The 17,488-nt window shown below is 44.1% G+C and overlaps 2 protein-coding genes across 6 annotated transcripts in view; one reads left to right on the forward strand and one right to left on the reverse strand.

Annotated features, from left to right (window-relative positions):
• Positions 1 to 3,804, reverse strand: part of GTF3C1 (general transcription factor IIIC subunit 1) — a 38,678-nt gene extending 34,874 nt beyond the window's left edge. For 2 of the 4 annotated variants that reach the window (XM_064390461.1, XM_064390460.1), the window contains exons 1-5: positions 3,546 to 3,804; positions 2,488 to 2,697; positions 2,143 to 2,319; positions 947 to 1,090; positions 288 to 384 (exon numbers count right to left, since the gene is read on the reverse strand). In XM_064390461.1, the coding sequence (XP_064246531.1) occupies positions 288 to 384; positions 947 to 1,090; positions 2,143 to 2,319; positions 2,488 to 2,697; positions 3,546 to 3,775 (858 nt within the window). In that variant the 5' untranslated portion in view covers positions 3,776 to 3,804. Of the gene's footprint in view, positions 1 to 287; positions 385 to 946; positions 1,091 to 2,142; positions 2,320 to 2,487; positions 2,698 to 3,184; positions 3,250 to 3,545 lie in introns of those variants that run through there. The other 2 variants (XM_064390462.1, XM_064390463.1) reach the window with 2 other exon arrangements.
• A 137-nt stretch (positions 3,805 to 3,941) lies between these two features.
• Positions 3,942 to 17,488, forward strand: part of KATNIP (katanin interacting protein) — a 55,634-nt gene continuing 42,087 nt past the window's right edge. For both annotated transcript variants that reach the window (XM_064390464.1, XM_064390466.1), the window contains exons 1-8: positions 3,942 to 4,136; positions 4,881 to 5,000; positions 5,442 to 5,517; positions 6,992 to 7,161; positions 11,759 to 11,844; positions 13,398 to 13,538; positions 15,522 to 15,786; positions 17,127 to 17,276. In XM_064390464.1, coding sequence (XP_064246534.1) covers positions 5,456 to 5,517; positions 6,992 to 7,161; positions 11,759 to 11,844; positions 13,398 to 13,538; positions 15,522 to 15,786; positions 17,127 to 17,276 — 874 coding nt within the window. In that variant the 5' untranslated portion in view covers positions 3,942 to 4,136; positions 4,881 to 5,000; positions 5,442 to 5,455. The remainder of the gene's footprint in view (positions 4,137 to 4,880; positions 5,001 to 5,441; positions 5,518 to 6,991; positions 7,162 to 11,758; positions 11,845 to 13,397; positions 13,539 to 15,521; positions 15,787 to 17,126; positions 17,277 to 17,488) is intronic.

Below are 17,488 nucleotides of genomic sequence, written 5' to 3' on the forward strand. Positions count from 1 at the left end.
TGTTGTATCCCTCCAGCTCTGCCACCCACACAAACAGCAGCAGTGGAAAAGTAAGAACTGCATGATGACATCCACTGACAAAATGTTTCTGAGGCTGTGGTTGGAACACAACTGCTTCCCTATCACAAACACCAACAGCAGCTTTATCTGGTAGATTTTTAAGATCCTTTTGCTATCCTAGCCCACAATTTTGTGCAACTTTTGAAGCAGGTAGTATGAATGAGTGCCTTTGATACTCAGCATCTAGATTCCACTGAATGAGAGTTTGAAAGAGTAATGAATCTCACCAATTCTTCCCTCAAGTTTCCTAATGTTTCCATCTGGTTTGAACGAGCACTTAGCATACTTGAGAGCTTCTCCATCAGAATATCATATTTGCTCCTCCTAACCAAGAAAGAGAATTATTTTACATGTAAGTATGCACATAACTTCATAAACATGAGTTGTAGCTTTAGAAACTGTCAGTCACTAGAAAAAGTATGCTAAGTGTTCTCAGATTGGTTTAGGAATTCTAGTTTTCTTTTCCTCCTGTGAATAGCACATGAGATAATTTGTCTCTAAGAAAAGACCTCAAAGAGGAAACAATGACTAAGCCCAAGCTGTTACTTCACTGGCAACCCACAGAAGCACAAGTTCTAATCATAAACAAGACAGCAAAACAAAACAAAAAATCGACTGGAAATGTGTTTAAGTAAAAACAGTCAAAATGAACGGAGTGATTAGTGCTACAAAAAGAAGAATTATGTTTATGCAGGCAGGTGACAGGCACTAGAAGAACCTGTTGTTTACAGCTCCAAGACAAGTTTTAAACCGTCCGACATTTGGAAGAGGAGTTAATAAATTGGAAAGTGTCAATTGCAGGAAACTTTGATGGTTCTGTGACAACAGAACAATCCCTCATCACAGTAAAAGGTCAAAGAGTACCCAGGAGACCCTTAAAGCATACCTATCAACGTGGAAGCGAGTCAGGAGCAGCAGAATTGAGTACTGCTGTGCTCCACTCGGCAGCCGGATGACGTGGGACTGCATCGTTATCAGACCACTTCTGTCCAACACCCTCCTGTGATAATGGAGCTTTCCAGCATCCACTCTAGAGAAAAGATGGCAAGACAGCTATAGCAATAGGAACTTCTGCAAACAAAGTCTCATTATGCAGTACCCAGAATGCTTTACTTATATTACCTATAGCCTTAGTGACACGTGCCAATTTTCAAAGTGACAACTCAAAGTTACGAAGTCCACAACTAAAAAAAACTGAGAAATTTATTTTCATAGTTAATCCAATTAAACAGAGAAATACCTCTGGTTTTAACCTAGACCTTTTAGGCACAGAGTCTCATGACATGCTTTGATGAGGGGGTTGAATCAGCACTGTATCCCCATGCCCTCCCTTTCCATCCTCTCTTTCTAATTCGTGGCTATGCTGCAGTCACTGCCCTCCTTGGAACAGCTCTGGGATTCATCTCCCTCCTTGGTGAGCTGGCTTGGGCCACCAAACTGACAGAAAACCACCCATAAAAGTTTTCCCCTCTGTCCCCATCATCTACAAGAGGTCCCTAAGTGGCCAAAAAGAGCACCAGGTGGTGTGCAAGCTACAACCCACCCATGTCCTAAAAGCAGTGAACCCTTAGAGCAATGCTGATATTCTCCAGAACTTCAGGACACATCCAGAAGTTCTCTAAGAAGGTGTGTAATGCTCCTCCATCAGCAAAATACATGGCCTAGTTTGGGAGCTGGTAACTCAGGCTCCCTCTCAGTGGAGGAGACGTCAAACAGGGAAATGCTGGGGACAAAAGGTGGCTGTCCAAGATCCCTTCAGAATGTGGGTAAGATACTTAGACAGCAATTTAGAAAAGGAAATTAAAATCATTTTTCAATCCCAAATTTGAAGAAAAGGTTATTTAGAAACAACACGAATTTCCATGAATTAGAAACCAGTGTATTGACCCAGCAGACAAATTTGTGGCTCTCTGTGCAAGTATCAGGAAGGGCAACGAACTCAAGCATGAGACCAGCACAGCTCTACCAAACCAAGCACTCCTGGCAGTAAGGATGAAACACTTCAGTACAGCTGTTCAAATATTCACAGGAATACTTAAAAACAACCTTGGATTTAATTCTCAGAGCAAGACCCAAACTTACTTGAAAGCCCCAGTGTGAAGGTCCCTCTGAAGCTCCCCCTGCCAGCGAGCTCGGCCCAGGCGCTCCAGAATGCAGTAGGAAAAGTCAGGGAGTTTCAAGTCAGGGTCCCCCTCCCAGCCCACCAAAGCTCTGTAACGCTGCTCCTGGGAAGCAACAATGACTAATTTCTCTCCCCATCTAAGAAACAGAAGGAAAAGTAATGTTTTGTTACTGGCTCCATAAAAACAGAGCTCAGTCCCTTTCTCTCCACAAACGCCATTATTGACATAATCTGTACAAACTGAGCAAAGACTGAATTTTAGAACTTAGAAGTTTTTTAATGCCAGATATAAGGATTTCACTCACTTTTCAACAGCTTCTTTGTAAGTATAACAAGGCTGCAAATCCTTCTTTCTTATTTGATCAGTGATGTCTACTCTCTCTTTAAAATACTGGCAGGAACCTTGTATGCCATCTTTGTTATCCAAAATCATGTGGATAGGATAAATATCATCTGAAGAAACAGGATCTCTTTTGGTTTCCAATATTCCTGTCTCAAGGTCTATTTCTTCATATCTGAAATAAAACCAAAGAGCCAGTATTCAACCAACAAGGAGAAATACAAGATTGTAACAAACAATGCTGATACCTCTAGCAAGTATCTTGGAAAAATGAAGCTCCTCTGAAACCTCCAAAGTGGAAAAATATGAAGAGCAGAGCTGTATACTCTTCAAGCATGACCAAACTTTTTCAGCATGCAGAAGGCAGAAGGAGGGAGAAGCATTATTTAATCTTTGAAAAGTCAAAGATGTGTTGGGAATAGGAGAAACATATAGTTCACAGGTAAGGAAAATGACAGGCACATCCACCCTGCTCACCAGGACATACAAATTCTGCCTGTACCTAGGTAGCAAGCAGTCATTTGAATAGAAATCAGGCCAGGACTCATATACAGGTCTCCTAAATCATAGAATCATCAAAACTGGAAGAGACCTCTAATATTATCCAGCCATCCACCAGCACTACCACTGTGACCCCTAAAATCCATCACTCAGCGCCAGACCTTAAACATCTCCAGGCATGGTGCCCCCACTGCTTTCCTGGGCAACCCATTCCAATGTCTGACCGCCCGAACAGTGAAAATTCTTTGTGTAACACGGGAACAGCGGCTCAGAGCCACCCTCGGCGCTGCCTGCTGTCAGCGCTACCGACGTGCTGCTGCAGCAAAGCCAGGGCGAGAACGGCAACCGGGCCGGCTTCAGCCCGCAGTGAGTCCGGCTTTAGCCCCTCAGCCACGCCGGGTTTAACCTAGCGACCAGGTTTAACCGGGTAATCGGGCCGGGTTTAGCCCGGCGACCAAGCCCAGCAGCCAGTCGCAGGTCTCCGGGGGGAAGGGGCCGGGGCCGCGCGGTCGCTGCCCTCACCGGTCGTGCAGGCGGAGCGGCGGGCGCGGCCGCGGCAGGAGGTAGAAGCGCACGCCGGGCTGGGCGCTGAGCGCGGCCCAGAGCAGCTGCTGCGTGTCGGGCTCCAGCGGCAGCGGGAAGGGCGGCGAGCGGGCGGCCAGGCGCTGCCAGAGCGCGGCCGCGGTGATGCCGTCCAGCCCCTCCAGGGCCACCTCGTCCAGCAGCGCCCACAGCGGCTCCATGGCCTCCATCGCCGCCGCCGCCGCTTCCGGGCCCGCGGCGCGCAGGAACTGACGGCGCCAGGCGCGACCGTCGCCAGGGAGACCGAGCAACAGGCCCGGCCCGGCCCGAGCTGCCGGGGACTGTGCCTGCCCGGGGCCGTGCTCGGGCTCCGTGTCTGCTCGGGCTCCGTGTCTGTGGTCCGTGTCCGGGGACTCTGCCCCGGGATCTGCGTCCGTCCGGGCTCTCTTTCCCGGTCCGTATCCGTCCGGAGCTCTGTCAGGGGCTGAGGGTCCGTCCCGTGTCCGTGTCCACCGGGGGTCTCTCTCCGGTGTCCGTGTCCATCCGGGGCCTCTGTCCCCGGTCCGTGGCCGTCCTGGGGCTCTGTCCGAGGTCAGTGTCCGCCCAGGGCCTCTGGCTGGTGGCTCTATCCCGGGTCCGGGTCCGTGTCCATCCCGGGGCTGTGTCCGGGGCTCTCTCCGGTGTCAGTGTCCATTTGGGGCTGTGTCCAGGGGTCTGTCCGCTGTCAGTGTCCATCTGGAGCTCTGTCCGGGGCTCTGTCCCGGGTCCGTGTCCATCCCGGGCTGTGTCTGGGCTCTGTTCGGGGTCTCTATCCGGGGTCCGTGTCCGTCCGGGGCTGTGCCCGGGGCTGTGTCCGGTGTCATTGTCCATCTGGAGCTCTGTCCCGGGCTCTGTCCCTGATCCGTGTCCATCCCGGGCTGTGTCCAGGCTCTGTTCGGGGTCTCTGTCCCGGGTCCGTGTCCATCCCGGGCTGTGTCCGGGCTCTATCCCGTGTCCGTGTCCATCCCGGGCTGTGTCCGGGCTCTGTCCCTGATCCGTGTCCATCCCGGGCTGTGTCCAGGCTCTGTTCGGGGTCTCTGTCCCGGGTCCGTGTCCATCCCGGGCTGTGCCCGGGCTCTATCCCGGGTCCGTGTCCATCCCGGGCTGTGTTCGGGGTCTCTGTCCCGGGTCCGTGTCCATCCCGGGCTGTGTTCGGGCTCTGTCCCGGGTCCGTGTCCATCCCGGGCTGTGCCCGGGCTCCCCCGCGCTGCCCGCGGAGCCGAGGCGGGCCGGGCTCTGGCAGAGCTGCCCTGCGCTCGGTCTGGGAAAGAACACGCGGTTCTCTCTTCGGCACAGAGCTCAACGAAGCGTGCTGGTGGCACACTGAAACTTGGGAGAGTGTAAGAGCACACCCTGGCACGACTTGCGGCAGCAAGGATTGCTGGAAAAATTCAGGTTTCCTGAATGGCAAGCCAGGTAAAATCTTTAATTAAACACTTCAAATAGATACAGCCTCAGCAGTAGCTGAGGATGAACTGTAAGCTGTAGGATGAACTGACCTAATGAGTAGTAGCAGCTCAGAGAATTCCTTCCACAGTGGGCTCTGGGCACATCTCTTCAGCTGTGCCCCAGGGTTGTCTTGCTTGCCAGGTCTGGCATTATAAACTCGTCATGGCATAGACCTTCTGCTTGTAGGTTTTTTTGGTTCTTCCCTAAATTTTGAAGGGTTTTGAAAAATAAGTAAAACAACTACAGTTTCCTCTGTTCTTCCGGAGCTTTATTTACAGCCCTGACAGCTTTATGCGTGGTTGAAGAAAGAATGTTTTTCAGTTTATAGCCTTCTCATCTATTGAGGGTGCAAAACCAGTGGTACTCCGTAATAAATCATTCAGTGTGACCATTATATTCTCATTTCAGGTTTATGTTAAGACATGGTGACTGACTTTGATGAAAAACATGACGAATATTTAATATCCCTTCAGCAGAGAAACCGGTAATATTCACATTTGTTTCCACTTTGGGTATGAAATATTTGTTGTGTTGTATCAAATATCAGCAGCTGTGATGCAAAGTCTGACCTGCTGTGCCTTAAAACATTCAGGTGTTTCTCTCTTCTTCCCTTTGCTTGCTAAAAGTTCTTATATATTCCAGGGGAGATGACAATGTTTCTTCAGCATTTAAAATCTAAATACATTTATTAATACAATAGTTACTTTTTCCACAGTGACAGGGAAGATTGTTGTTTATAGAGCAAGAGGTTGTAGATTCAGAAGTAACTGGCAGCTCACACTGTGAGGATGTAGTTAAGAGGCACAGTTGTTATGTTGTCAGAAATACAAAAAAGTGGGAAATAAGAACAGCCAGGTTGCCTTTTCAAACTCCAGTGTTTTTCAGACAGGTTTCAAACATTTCTTTTCCTCTTTGTTCATGTGTTCCTGTCACTATACCCTGGACGGGTGAACTTCATGGTTTAATTTAGAGTAGTCTACAGAACTTTCTTGCTGGACTCCTTCCTTTAACACAAGAAATTTCTAATAAAATTATATAACAAACTGGTTTGGTAAAAAGACCTTGAAGGCCACAATTATGTTAAAAAACAGCCAATTTCTGTGACCACAGGTTTCTTTCCTATGCAGTATCCTAAAGCAGTTTTAGAAAAGGATAGAACCAGTTTATTTAATGGTTAAACCAACATGCACCCTTGGTATCAGAGCTCTAATTCTGACTGCTGGGGACATGCTCTTGGGAAAAGGTGGCTTGTGTCCCAGCCCAGACACATGGGGGACTTTGGCCTGTGGATTGACCCATCCTGGAGTCAGAGGGAAACCAGCTGGTGCAGGGGAGTTCACAAATTGTCACCCACATGATGCCAGCCTCCTGGCCTGCATGTCACCTCACCAAAGGAATTAGCATGGATGGCTATAACCCATGGTGACAGGAGAGAAAATGAGAGTTGGAAGAGGGAGAGCAGCTGAAACTGAGTCCATGGAAGAGCATTATTTTGATATTATTTTAACCAGCATTTAATTTTCTGCTATCTCTAACTGCAGTGTTGGCTGGGGGCTTTCTACCTCCAGTTTCAAAACACAAATAATCATTTCTATTCTTGAAAAGAGGCCAACAATTTTTAAGCTTTTTGAAATTCTAAGTGAAATTCTTTAAAATTCTTAAGAAGAAAGGTTAAATATGCAAAATACCAAATGGAGAAGATAATGTGAAGTAAGAAATAACATGGAAAAAAACTCAGAAAGGAAAAGCTTGGTCAAACTTCATCTGTCACAGTGTGTGGGTGCTCATAGGCACGTTGCAGAACAGGAACAGACCCTGGAAGATGTATTCTGAAAGGGTTCCTTGAACTGGGAACATATTTTTCAGCTTTGTGACACGGTGTGTTATTGTATTTATTGGAGATCTGACCATCTGTGTATGCACTGTGCAAGGATGAATTATTGGCCTTTCTCCTTCAGGCTGCAGGAGCGGTTAAAAAGAAAAGATCCCGTGCAAATCAGACTGGAGCAGTTGGAAAAAGGATTTTCTCTGTATGTGAATGGAGCTAACTCTGAGCTAAGAAAGTACCCCAGGAAAATCACCCCACACAGCTGCCTGAGGAACAGGCTCAGACCCACCAGGACAAAGGGTGAGTGCCCTGGCAGCCTGGCAGAGCTGCACCAGAGCTGGCACTCAGGCAGAGAGGTCACTGGCACCCAGGGACAGCACCTCTGGAGCCTGGTGGGATGAAATTCCATGGAAATCAGAGTGCTGAAGCTGCTTGTGTGTAAGGAATAGTCTCTGCAACACCCTACCCATTTTTCACTTGATCCCTCTTTAATTCCAACATTTAACTTCCCTGCCTCTTCATTTGTTAAACAGCTCTAACTAAAAGTAGAAGATTAGAAATGTATATAAATTGTCAGGGGGAAATAATGGTATACCTTTGACACATAACACCATTAAGAGGATTTAAGATCTGATGGACTTCAGTGTTATCCAAGCCTGGTCTCCTGAGGACAAATGACATTTGATGACATAGACTGTAATCAAATTATATCCAGTAATAGCTTCATTAAGCTCATAAATTACATTTAAGCTATAATAGTTGTCTTAAAAAGATAGCTAATCTTTATTTAAATATTTGAAGTGAAGAAAATCAACCATTTTTTCCCCAGTGATTAGCTGACTTTATGGAAAAATGGGTATTTCGTTTCTAATTTAAGTCTGTCTGTCATTGAGAGCAGTGCAGTGACAGGAATAATTTTGCATGCATGAAAGTATAAAGTATGAGCTTACTGGCCTTCTAATCTATTTAGCATAATGAAAAGAAAGTTGATTTTACTAAATCCCTGTGTAAAGCAGTTTACCAGCCTTAGTCAGTTATGTTCACACTTGCTACAACCTATCTCAGAGTGTTATTTTAATGTGTGATAGCCTGCTTAAGCTTCATTTTCACCTAAAATGAAGACAAAGAGTTAAAAAAGTTACCTGCTGTGATAATTTATTGATTGAAAGTTTATTAATCTCAACAATACCGGAAACAAACTTTTCCTGCAATAACTGTTCCAACCATGGCTCTAACTTCATCTCCTTAATTTGTTTTCCTGCTACACTGGGCACATTCTGCTTGTTTGCAGGCTTAGGTGTGTTCAGCTTGTATAATTTCCTGCAGGCTGTGTGGGATGGTGATGAGGAATCAGCTTGTCACCTGGCTCCACTGCTCTCTGTGAAAGTGAAGCCTTGTGTGCAATGATGTAAAAATGGTCATGTTCTGGGAAGTGGTGGAAATCTGTCACACAGGGCTGATACATCTTCAGGTAGCTAAGGAGGGTGTAAATCAACATCTTGGACTTTTTGCTCCAAAAATTGTGAAGGGATGTTGTGGCAGCAGCTCTAGTGGAACTCCTGTCAAGAGAAATTTCCTCTTAAAGTTCTGCTGTGCAGGTGTTACATCTCAGCTTAACTAAAATTCTTTATTTCTATGGTCCCTTAAAGCCATTTGCTTCAGTCAAGGTAGAATACCTGTCTTAGGCATCTCTGAAGACTCCAGCTGCAGTCTCTGTTCCTTTCCTCAACTCCATCTATCAGAGACTGTAGCACCAGCTCTGCAGAAGATATCTCAGTGTTTTGCTGTTTAACTCCAGTGGTGTTGTTTTAAGCACATGAAGCTGCAGTGAAAATACCAATTGAACCATCATCCTGTCATTTTTCCTCTTCCATTTGGTTTTGCCACTGGAGTCCAGAATGGGAGTCACTGCTGGTCTGTATGAGCTTCTTGCCTGGGAGTTCTACCTTAGCAATTTTGTGGTCTCTTTCATTTCAAGGTATTTCTTCTCAGTGATTGAATATGATTTTACTTACAGGAATGATTCCTAGCTGAGATACAGCATTGAATTTTCTTCTCCATCCATCTCCCATAGGAGTTATTGCATCATTTATTACTTCTAAAGCATCCATCTATAGGATTAGTCTTCACTGAAAAATTAGGAATGGGTGGTACTTAATAATCCAGAACAGGCATAAATTCCTCTTTCTGGTTCCTGAAAGTGTCATCATAAATCTGTTTGTCAGGACTGTTTTCTTTGTGTTCCCTAGGAGTAATTACTGATAATAGTGATTGATAAAGTTTTGATGCTTAGGATTGGTAATGAATTAAAGGAAATGATGGGTTGGAGGGCAGTGAAGCTGGGCTCTGGGTGTGCTGGCATTTCCTTGGGTCTATAACCCACACATTGCTTCACAACTCTGTTTGTTGCTCAGTGAGTGTCTGTGGGGTCACAAATATGTGTCTTGAGGGTGATGTGAGGTTCTCCTTGGATTAGAATTAGTATTTTGAGGGTATACTTAGTCCTTGCCTAGTTAAATAGGCATTGACAGCTCAAATGTCTGAGGGAGTGACACCAGTGGAACTGTTCTGTGTGCCCAAACAGGTACTGGTTGGTATTCACATCCCATCCATCCCTTGGGAAGGATATTTTTGTTCCAAATTAATGTTTGTTGCACAGATGACTCGCTCAGCTGCATCAGCCTCTGCCTGGGATTTCAATGACTGTTCTTCCTGGCTTAGAGGGACCATAGTTTGAATCCATGTCAAACTATGACCACTACATAGTGGTGGAATCATCAGAATCATGGAATCACAGAACTGGGAGGGACCTTAAAGCCCATCTTGTTCCAGCCTCTGCTGTGGGCAGGGGCACCTTCCACTATCCCAGATTGCTCCATCCCCTGTCCAGCCTGGCCTGGAACAACTCCAGGGATCCAGGGGCAGCCACAGCTTCTCTGGGCAGCCTGTGCCAGGGCCTCATCACCCTCACAGGGAACCATTTTTTTTCTAATATCCAGTCAAACCCTGCTCTCTGTCAGTGTAAAGCCATTCCCTCTTGTCCTGTCACTCCATGACTGATAAAGAGTCTCTTCAGCCACTCAAGCAGTTCTGAGGATGAAGTCCTCAGCAGTGGTAGCATGAGTCCTGCCATCTCCCCCTTTCCTACTCACATTTGCAGCACACTTGAGGGGCTTCTGGGCAGTTGCTTTGAAGAGATGGATTCTCAGAGAGTGCAAGGGCAAGGTGCTTCCAGTTCTCTCCCAAAGCAGTGACTGAATCCAACCACACTTCTCAGTGTAAGCTGAAGGCAGTTCAGTGCCAGCAGAGCCAATGCAGCAGAGCAATCAGCACCAAAGCTGGCTCAAAGGATTTCTGGTGTTCCTTGGGAATAGCCTGTTGGAGTAGCAGGAGCTCTGGTTGGAAGGGCTGGTTCTCTTCCTTGGAGCAGTCCATTCCCTTCCCCCTCTGTTGTTTAGTCCTGTTTTGGGCAGGGAAGATACAGACAGAGACATACTTTGTGCTGGAGCAGTAGAACAACATCCTGCAATGCTGTGATCACTCCAAAGAAGCAAACACTTCCCCCAGCATGGTCCTGCCCCGGGCCTGTTCCCTCCTGTCTGCTTGGACCAGCTTTTGTGCAGTCTCCTGGTGAACCAGACTGGCCAAGGGCCATAACTAAAAGGAATCTTTTATGTTTTCCCACAATCTAAACTTGCCATATCAGTTCTCTGAAAAGATCACTGCCTGTAGGGTTGTCCAACCCCCAGAAAAGAAAATATGGTATTGAGAGCTGTAATGAGCAACCTGATTTAATTCTGAAGTAAACCCTGCTTTGAGTGGAAAGCTAGAATTGGTGAGCCCCAGAGGTTCCTTCCAAATGAAATCTTTCTGTGATTCTATGACCTTTGTCGGACAATAGCTTCTTTTATTGGTAGTGCCAGTTCCTGCAGCCTTAGGGTGACCATTAAATTATGGCTTAAAGAAAAAAGGTTTTGCATCAGCTGTTTTTCTCTACTGAGAAGAAATGGAAGCTGTAAATCTGTCTTGGCCATAGGAAATGAGATGCCTTTATTTAGGATGCTACTGAGAGTGTTGGTGATGCCTTTGTTCCATTGAGGACACTGATGTGACCTGCAAGTTGTTTGTCTCTTGCTCTCAATCAAAGCATCTTCTTAAAAATCCATTGCTCCACTCTAAGTTGGGGCCCTTTCCAGCACAGAGACCCTTAGTTCTCCTTAACTATACAGAGATTGTCTGCAGAAGTTCCTGAACCAACTCCTCCTTGCCTTAGAAAGGAAGAATAATGGTTGTTTGTCCTTCATTTATGGCTTATACATGAAGAATCCTTCTGTGCACAGTGTGTTAAATACCCAGTACCTTCTGTTTAATCTGCCAATGTTTTATGTTTCCTTGATTTTGAGAGTAAATACACACAATTCCTTTGTAAACCCAGCATGTCACCTGTTGTTCACCAGAACCCTGTCTGTCAGTCTGCCTTTGGTAGTTGGGTTCTGGGCTCAGTCAGCTTCCTCACACAGGTTACCTTCTACCCAGCTGGGAGTCAGAATGATGTGTACCCCTGTTCCAGAATGTATTTCTATATTTTCATATCAAAAAAGGTGGGGCTTCCCCTGCTGTTAAGCTATTGTATCTTAAAAGAATTTATTCTCTTAAAACCACTTGATGATTGTCCCTGAAGACGTTCAAAACTCCTGCTATAGAACTGGCCAGGATCTGATGTGGGATATCTTTGCAGCTGTTGATTCCATTTATGTGTCAGATTTACTCTTCTGTCCTCAGCTGGGGGGAAAACAAAAACCCACAAATCCACAAACAAAGGTGTTTGTTTATTATCTAATATAATATTTCTGCTTTCTCTCTCCTCTCTTCTAATCCTTGTGTGTCCCTGCTGAAGAAGCAGCCCAGCTAGAAGAGAGTGGGCTGCCAGACCACAGCCCTCAGACTGCCACAAGCAAGATACAACGCAGGAATTGGCTTCAGGTATGGGGCAGGTGGAAGAAATGGTGCTTTGATTCTTAGGTTGTGAATAAATTTAGGGGAAATTGTTTGTAAGTGGTACAGAGTGGGCAGCTGGGGCTCTCTGAGTGGCTTGGGCTGGGTCCTGACAACATGAAATGCTACCCTGCTCAGATTTGTGTCTGCTTGGAAGCCTAAGGAAGCAAATCTCATTGAAAGGGTTTGGCTTCAGTGACATTCATCACAGAAGCTTTTGTAGCCTGGACATGAGTGGCTCAATGTGTCCTCCAGCAGAATAGCTGCTGCTGGATAGCGCTGGTGGCACCCTAGGGAATTGATCTAGTGCAAAGGATGGGAAACTCATTTTGGAGAGACATCCCTGCCTGTTACTGCTGTTCTCCACCCTGCAACAAGATTGAGGGATAACGAAATGTAATTTGAATAACTTGAGTTGTAATTTGTGATAAATTCTTGTAGATTATAAGAGAGGGAAATGCATGTAAATAAAAATATCCTATCTATAAGAAATTTGGAGCCATCAGCTCCAGCCATCAGTTGTTGGTTCACCAGAGAAATCTCAGAAGAGAAACCTATTTTCTTTTAGCCTTAAGAAGGATCTGAATTAACCTGTCAAGGACTTAATTAGAAGAATAAATGTGAATTCAGAACAATGGAGACATGTCACCCAAGTAATTACACTACTTGATTAGCCATTGGCCTGGCTGGATGTCCAGTCTGTGCTTGAGTGATGGGATCAGAGGACTTTGGCATTGTGGATAAGTGTTTGTGCTGTGCAGGTTTTCTTTTCTTTCAGAAAATACTTCACATTCAAGCTTTAAGGCTTCATTACTTTATTTACCACTCTTACTGCTTAGTTGAATTCATTTTCTCAGCTTCCATTATGGCCTGTCAGGACTTCTTTGCTGAATTTGCCAGATGTGTGGCTCTGTACTAAAACCTGATTGCTACTTGGGACTAGCTTAGGATGATTCCTTAAGTCTTTTATCCAGTTGGATGGGAGGATAGGAGTTATTATATTCTTATGAATAACTGGAGTTATTTAGCTAAGGAAAAGTGCAACCACAGAGTGAGAAGGAGGTTGTACCAGATAGCAGTTTCCTTTCCCAGTGATTTTCCATGGGGATTTTTTGGATGTCTAGAGGACCCAGCAATTCCTGGCCAAACCTGTCAAACTTGGGTTGTGCTAAGGGCTGCTGTGAGGGAGAAAGATGGACTCAATGAAAGAATTCACCCAAGTGGCCTTAGAATATTCCTTCTGGGACATCTCTGCCCCTGGCACTTAGAAAATGCTAGAGGAGAGTAGGAACAGCAGAGAGCAAGGTTTAACATCACTGCCACTCTGGGCTCAGCAGCAGCACGTGGGGAGTTGGACCAGGGCTGTTAAACCATAACTCAGGGGCCCAAAGATGAGCTCAGGGAGGACAGAAACCTTGTGTGGAACAGAGGGGAAAAACAGTGCTTGATCAGGCTGTTGTTATTTAAAGTGTGATGGTTACTCTTTTAGTACTGCTGATACACAGAAGGAATCTGATTTCTTTGAACACTTCTTTTGACAGAAAACTGTGGCAATTAAGACAGAAGAAGGGGGTAAACTCTACATTAAACCATCTCTGCAGTACTCTGAAGATTTTGAACCTTATGAAAGCTTGAGTGTGGAGAGCAGCAGTGATGATGATGATGATGGTCCTCTCTCCCAGGTACAGGTGCAGCTGCCTTCTGTTGTTCATGGCAGTATCATTTGAAATGTGATTGTGCTCAGGGATCAGCTTCATCTGGAGCACCCAAACCTCTCATAGTGGTGTCTTCAGTAGAGAATTTTGCTGTGATGAGATGTGACAAAAAGAAGGAAAAAAAAAAGAAAAGCTTCTTGAAAATCAAGTCTCAATCAGCAACACTACAAAATGTTAAACCTTATTTTTAAGAGGTGGAATATTGTCTCTGTTGGGCTGAATTGAGGTATTTCCTGCGAGGAGCCTCTTTCAGTTCACTTAATTGTTGTGCAAGTGAACATCACTCCTGGGTGTCAGGTTAGAGAAAGCTGAAACAACAGCTTTTGGTGCCTTTAGGGTAGTCTTTAAATAATGATTCTAAAATTGTTGCATATCATTGTTTTACCTAACAAAAATCAGACTATTTGAAAATGTTCTAATCAATGCAGTTGATTTGCATCAAGGATTGTTGTTGTATTGACTGTGCAGCCTTCCATTTGATCACTAATTGCAGTTTGTTCTAGCACACTTCACAAATGTGAAAGAAAACTAATCAATGAACAAAAATTTATGAACGCTTTTTCTGCCTGAGCAATTAATGACATAAATAAAGCTTTTCTGGGTAATGGAGTAGCATCTATATATGAAACTGTTAAACAGATCTTACCACTGACATCAGACAAAATTCCCAAGCATATTTTCCTAGCTTGCATTTTTCTCTCACTCCTATGTTGCTCTTGCATTGATGATTATTTTTTGCTCTACAAACTTGTTTACACTGATGGATATTTATATATTTTTTGTGGCTTTAATAGGAAGCTAATAATTTCAAAACAACCCCCCACTTTTCTTTTTAGTCAAGATGGAAATAATTTTGATTTTACTGAGGCTATAATGTGTTTTTGCAGAGGTTGCAGATGCAGAGTTTTCAAAGGAAAAGAAAGCTTGTACAATTTCCTGTCAAAGAGCTGGAAATATTAGTTTTGACTGTTTTAAAGACATGCTTGATCTCAAGGCTCAGGTTGCTTATAAACCCTCTTTTGAGCCTGACTTTGTCTGCTCTTTGTAATATATTTCTGTCAACATGGATTTCCTAACGAGTGTAATCTGTAGGAGCTTGAAGCTTTCATTGCAAACTGAATATAGACTGTCACAGTCCATTTGTACCTAAGGTAGCTTCAGGTTTTCATTTTATACAGTTTGCTTACCTATATTTATCTCAAAACTCTAATACCAACAAAGCCAGGTGGGGGGAAGGCATTTAAGAGATGCAAGGTCTTTTCCTTTTGCATTCATGAAAGCACTCTGCTCTCCAGCATCATCTGTGCTGTTTGTGGTGTGTGATGAGAAAGGCAGGGCAGTTTTTTCCACAGTAAATTTCAAAATAGGTTATTTTTTGCATAAAATCCTGTTACAGTGTGTCCACTTCAAAAAACTCAGTGCAAGCTGGGAGCTTAGCCCATTAGAGCCCAACTCTTTTTCTGCTGGTTTTTGAAGTACAGATGTGTACAAGGCAGGACTATTATCATCTATCATGTGCTTAAAAAGGAGTTGCTGCTGCATGAGCTTGACAGTCTTGTGAAGGCATTTGGAAATTCTGGATTGCAGCTACTCTTCAAACAGCAAGGCACAACTGTGAGACTGCACAAATATATGCCTTTGCTCTCCCTCTCACTTGCTTTTTGTAACTTATTCCTAAAAATTGGTTTTGCAAATAAAAACTCCTTGGCCTACAGAGTGTTCATGCTGGGTACTGATGAGAAGGAGCACAGGAGTTTTAGGATGATTTTTCTTTACAAGCCCTCGTCAAAGGAGGCCAGACATGACATAGGAATGGGAATATTTTTAGCTGCATCATGGCTCTGAATTCCTCAGAAGATTTTTCTTTTTCCTGGAGAGGAACTGGCAGCCACTCTGGTTTATTCTAAAATACGAGTTTGAGCTTTTCTGACAGATGTGTTTATATTGTAGCAGGAATTGAGAAGCAGCTTGCAGCACAGTGTGGAAGAGGAGAGGATGGAAGAAGACTCCCTTAGTGATGATTATGACTCTGTTGAAGAGGATGTGTTTTCAGACCCATCTCCCACTGAGGAAGCAATTACAGGCTTTGAAGGCCTTCAGCTGGATAGCAGTGGGGCACTGCAGCAGGAAGGTTCTGAACATCAGGATGCTGGGAGATGCTCTGGCCTTGATTCTGGTGCCCCAGCTGTGCTGGAGTTCAACCAGGATCAAAGCAGTAAGTCTGTGTCTTCCACAATTCTTCTTTACAATAATCATTCTTTGAGGGAATTACTTTCAAGGTTGATAATTAGGAGGTACTCCATATCCTCCCAAGTTCTCATGCCCTTCAGCAAACCTGTTGTTTTGATCTCCTGATTTGGGACACTTGCATCCTCTTGTACTTCATTAGGAATTTTTTGGCAAATCCAAAGATACAGACCTGCTTACTGCACCTGCATCAGCACCTCTAGACACTTGAACTAAGATTGTCTCAGACTGTCTATGAGATTTCTCAAGGAATTACCATGTTTTTAGATATATTTTGGAACTATTTTTGCAGAAATTCAGGCAGCCAAGTCTTCCCAGTCTCACCTTTATTTCACATCCTGGGTGCTGGGTACCTGTCCCAGTGTGTGCTGTTCATCCCTGGTGATTGACATGAGCCACTTCTTTTTGTCTCTTTCTGTCTCCTTTGGAGACCTCAGTGTCCAAACCCACAGCCAGTCATTATGTCTCAAAGATGAATTTAAAAAAGGGTGAAGAGTTCAGGCAGAAACCAGACCTAAGCCTACCTTCAGTATTTCTCAAAATTCCCTCTCTGCTCATTTTGGGTACAGTAATTGGTTTTGGTTTTTTGGTTTTGTTTATTTTACTGCTTCCTTTTTCTTTTTTTCTTTCCCTAATCTGTAGTTAATTGCATAAATTCAGAGGAGCAATCTTGGAATGAATTAAGTAGAGGGGTGTTCCTTTCATTATCATGGATGTGAGTGGAGTGTGAATGGGGAGAGGGGCAGAAGAAGAGACAGGAACAAGGGATGGAAGCACAGTGAGAACAAAATCTCTGGGAGGGTGCAGGACTTTTTGTCCAGAGACAAATTTCAGAGCTGTGATGGAAACAATAGAGGCATTAATAATTCCCAAACCAAAAAGGGAAGAAGTACGTCTATGAGCTATTCTAGAAAACTCTCCCCCCCTCTGAAACTTCTAAACAAGATAACATTTGTGTCTGTATTTTAAGAATTTACTTTGGTATAACTGTGTTAACAAATAACTCAGGACTTCTTTTTTATTTTTGCTTTTCTTGACAGTAATGCAGGTAAATATCTGTCAGAGATGAGATATCTTGGTACATTATAATACTATTTTTATTTTGTTTGAGTTAGTGCCAGCCATCCATATGTGCTTCTGCATCAACAGAACAGTGCCAGTGAAAGGGATGGAAATTATCACTTTTTACTATGCCAACATAATTAAAGTGGCAAAACTTTAGCATTTAAAATCCAATAAATTTTCCTGGGCTGGCTGCTTACACGTAACTTTAAAGTTTGTTATTTATTTTTCCTTTTTATCTTGCAGAAGTGAAGCCAGTGCAAGTTCTCTCAGCCAAAAGAAAGGACAGTGCTGAAGTGTACATTCCTGTCAAACCAGTCATGCTGAAAAATAAAGGCACTCGGCCACTCTCTGCTGAGTTCTTGCACCAGGACAGACATGAAACAATGTATTCTAGTAAGAAATAAGAATATATGATGTCAATAAGGAGAGTTTTCATGCTTTTTTCTCCCCTCTGGCTCAGATGCAATTTTAGCACACATCTGTCATTATGTGAATTTTTTAGCTGTCACTCTCCTGTTTTGGTTTTTTTTTTTTTTTTTTTTTTTAAGTGGGATTTTCTGTGCTTTTGTTGTTTTTTTTAACACCTCAAATGTTCTGACTTCAGT

This window comes from Passer domesticus, chromosome 15, assembly GCF_036417665.1.
Source record: "Passer domesticus isolate bPasDom1 chromosome 15, bPasDom1.hap1, whole genome shotgun sequence".
In the NCBI taxonomy this organism is placed as follows: Eukaryota; Metazoa; Chordata; class Aves; order Passeriformes; family Passeridae; genus Passer; species Passer domesticus.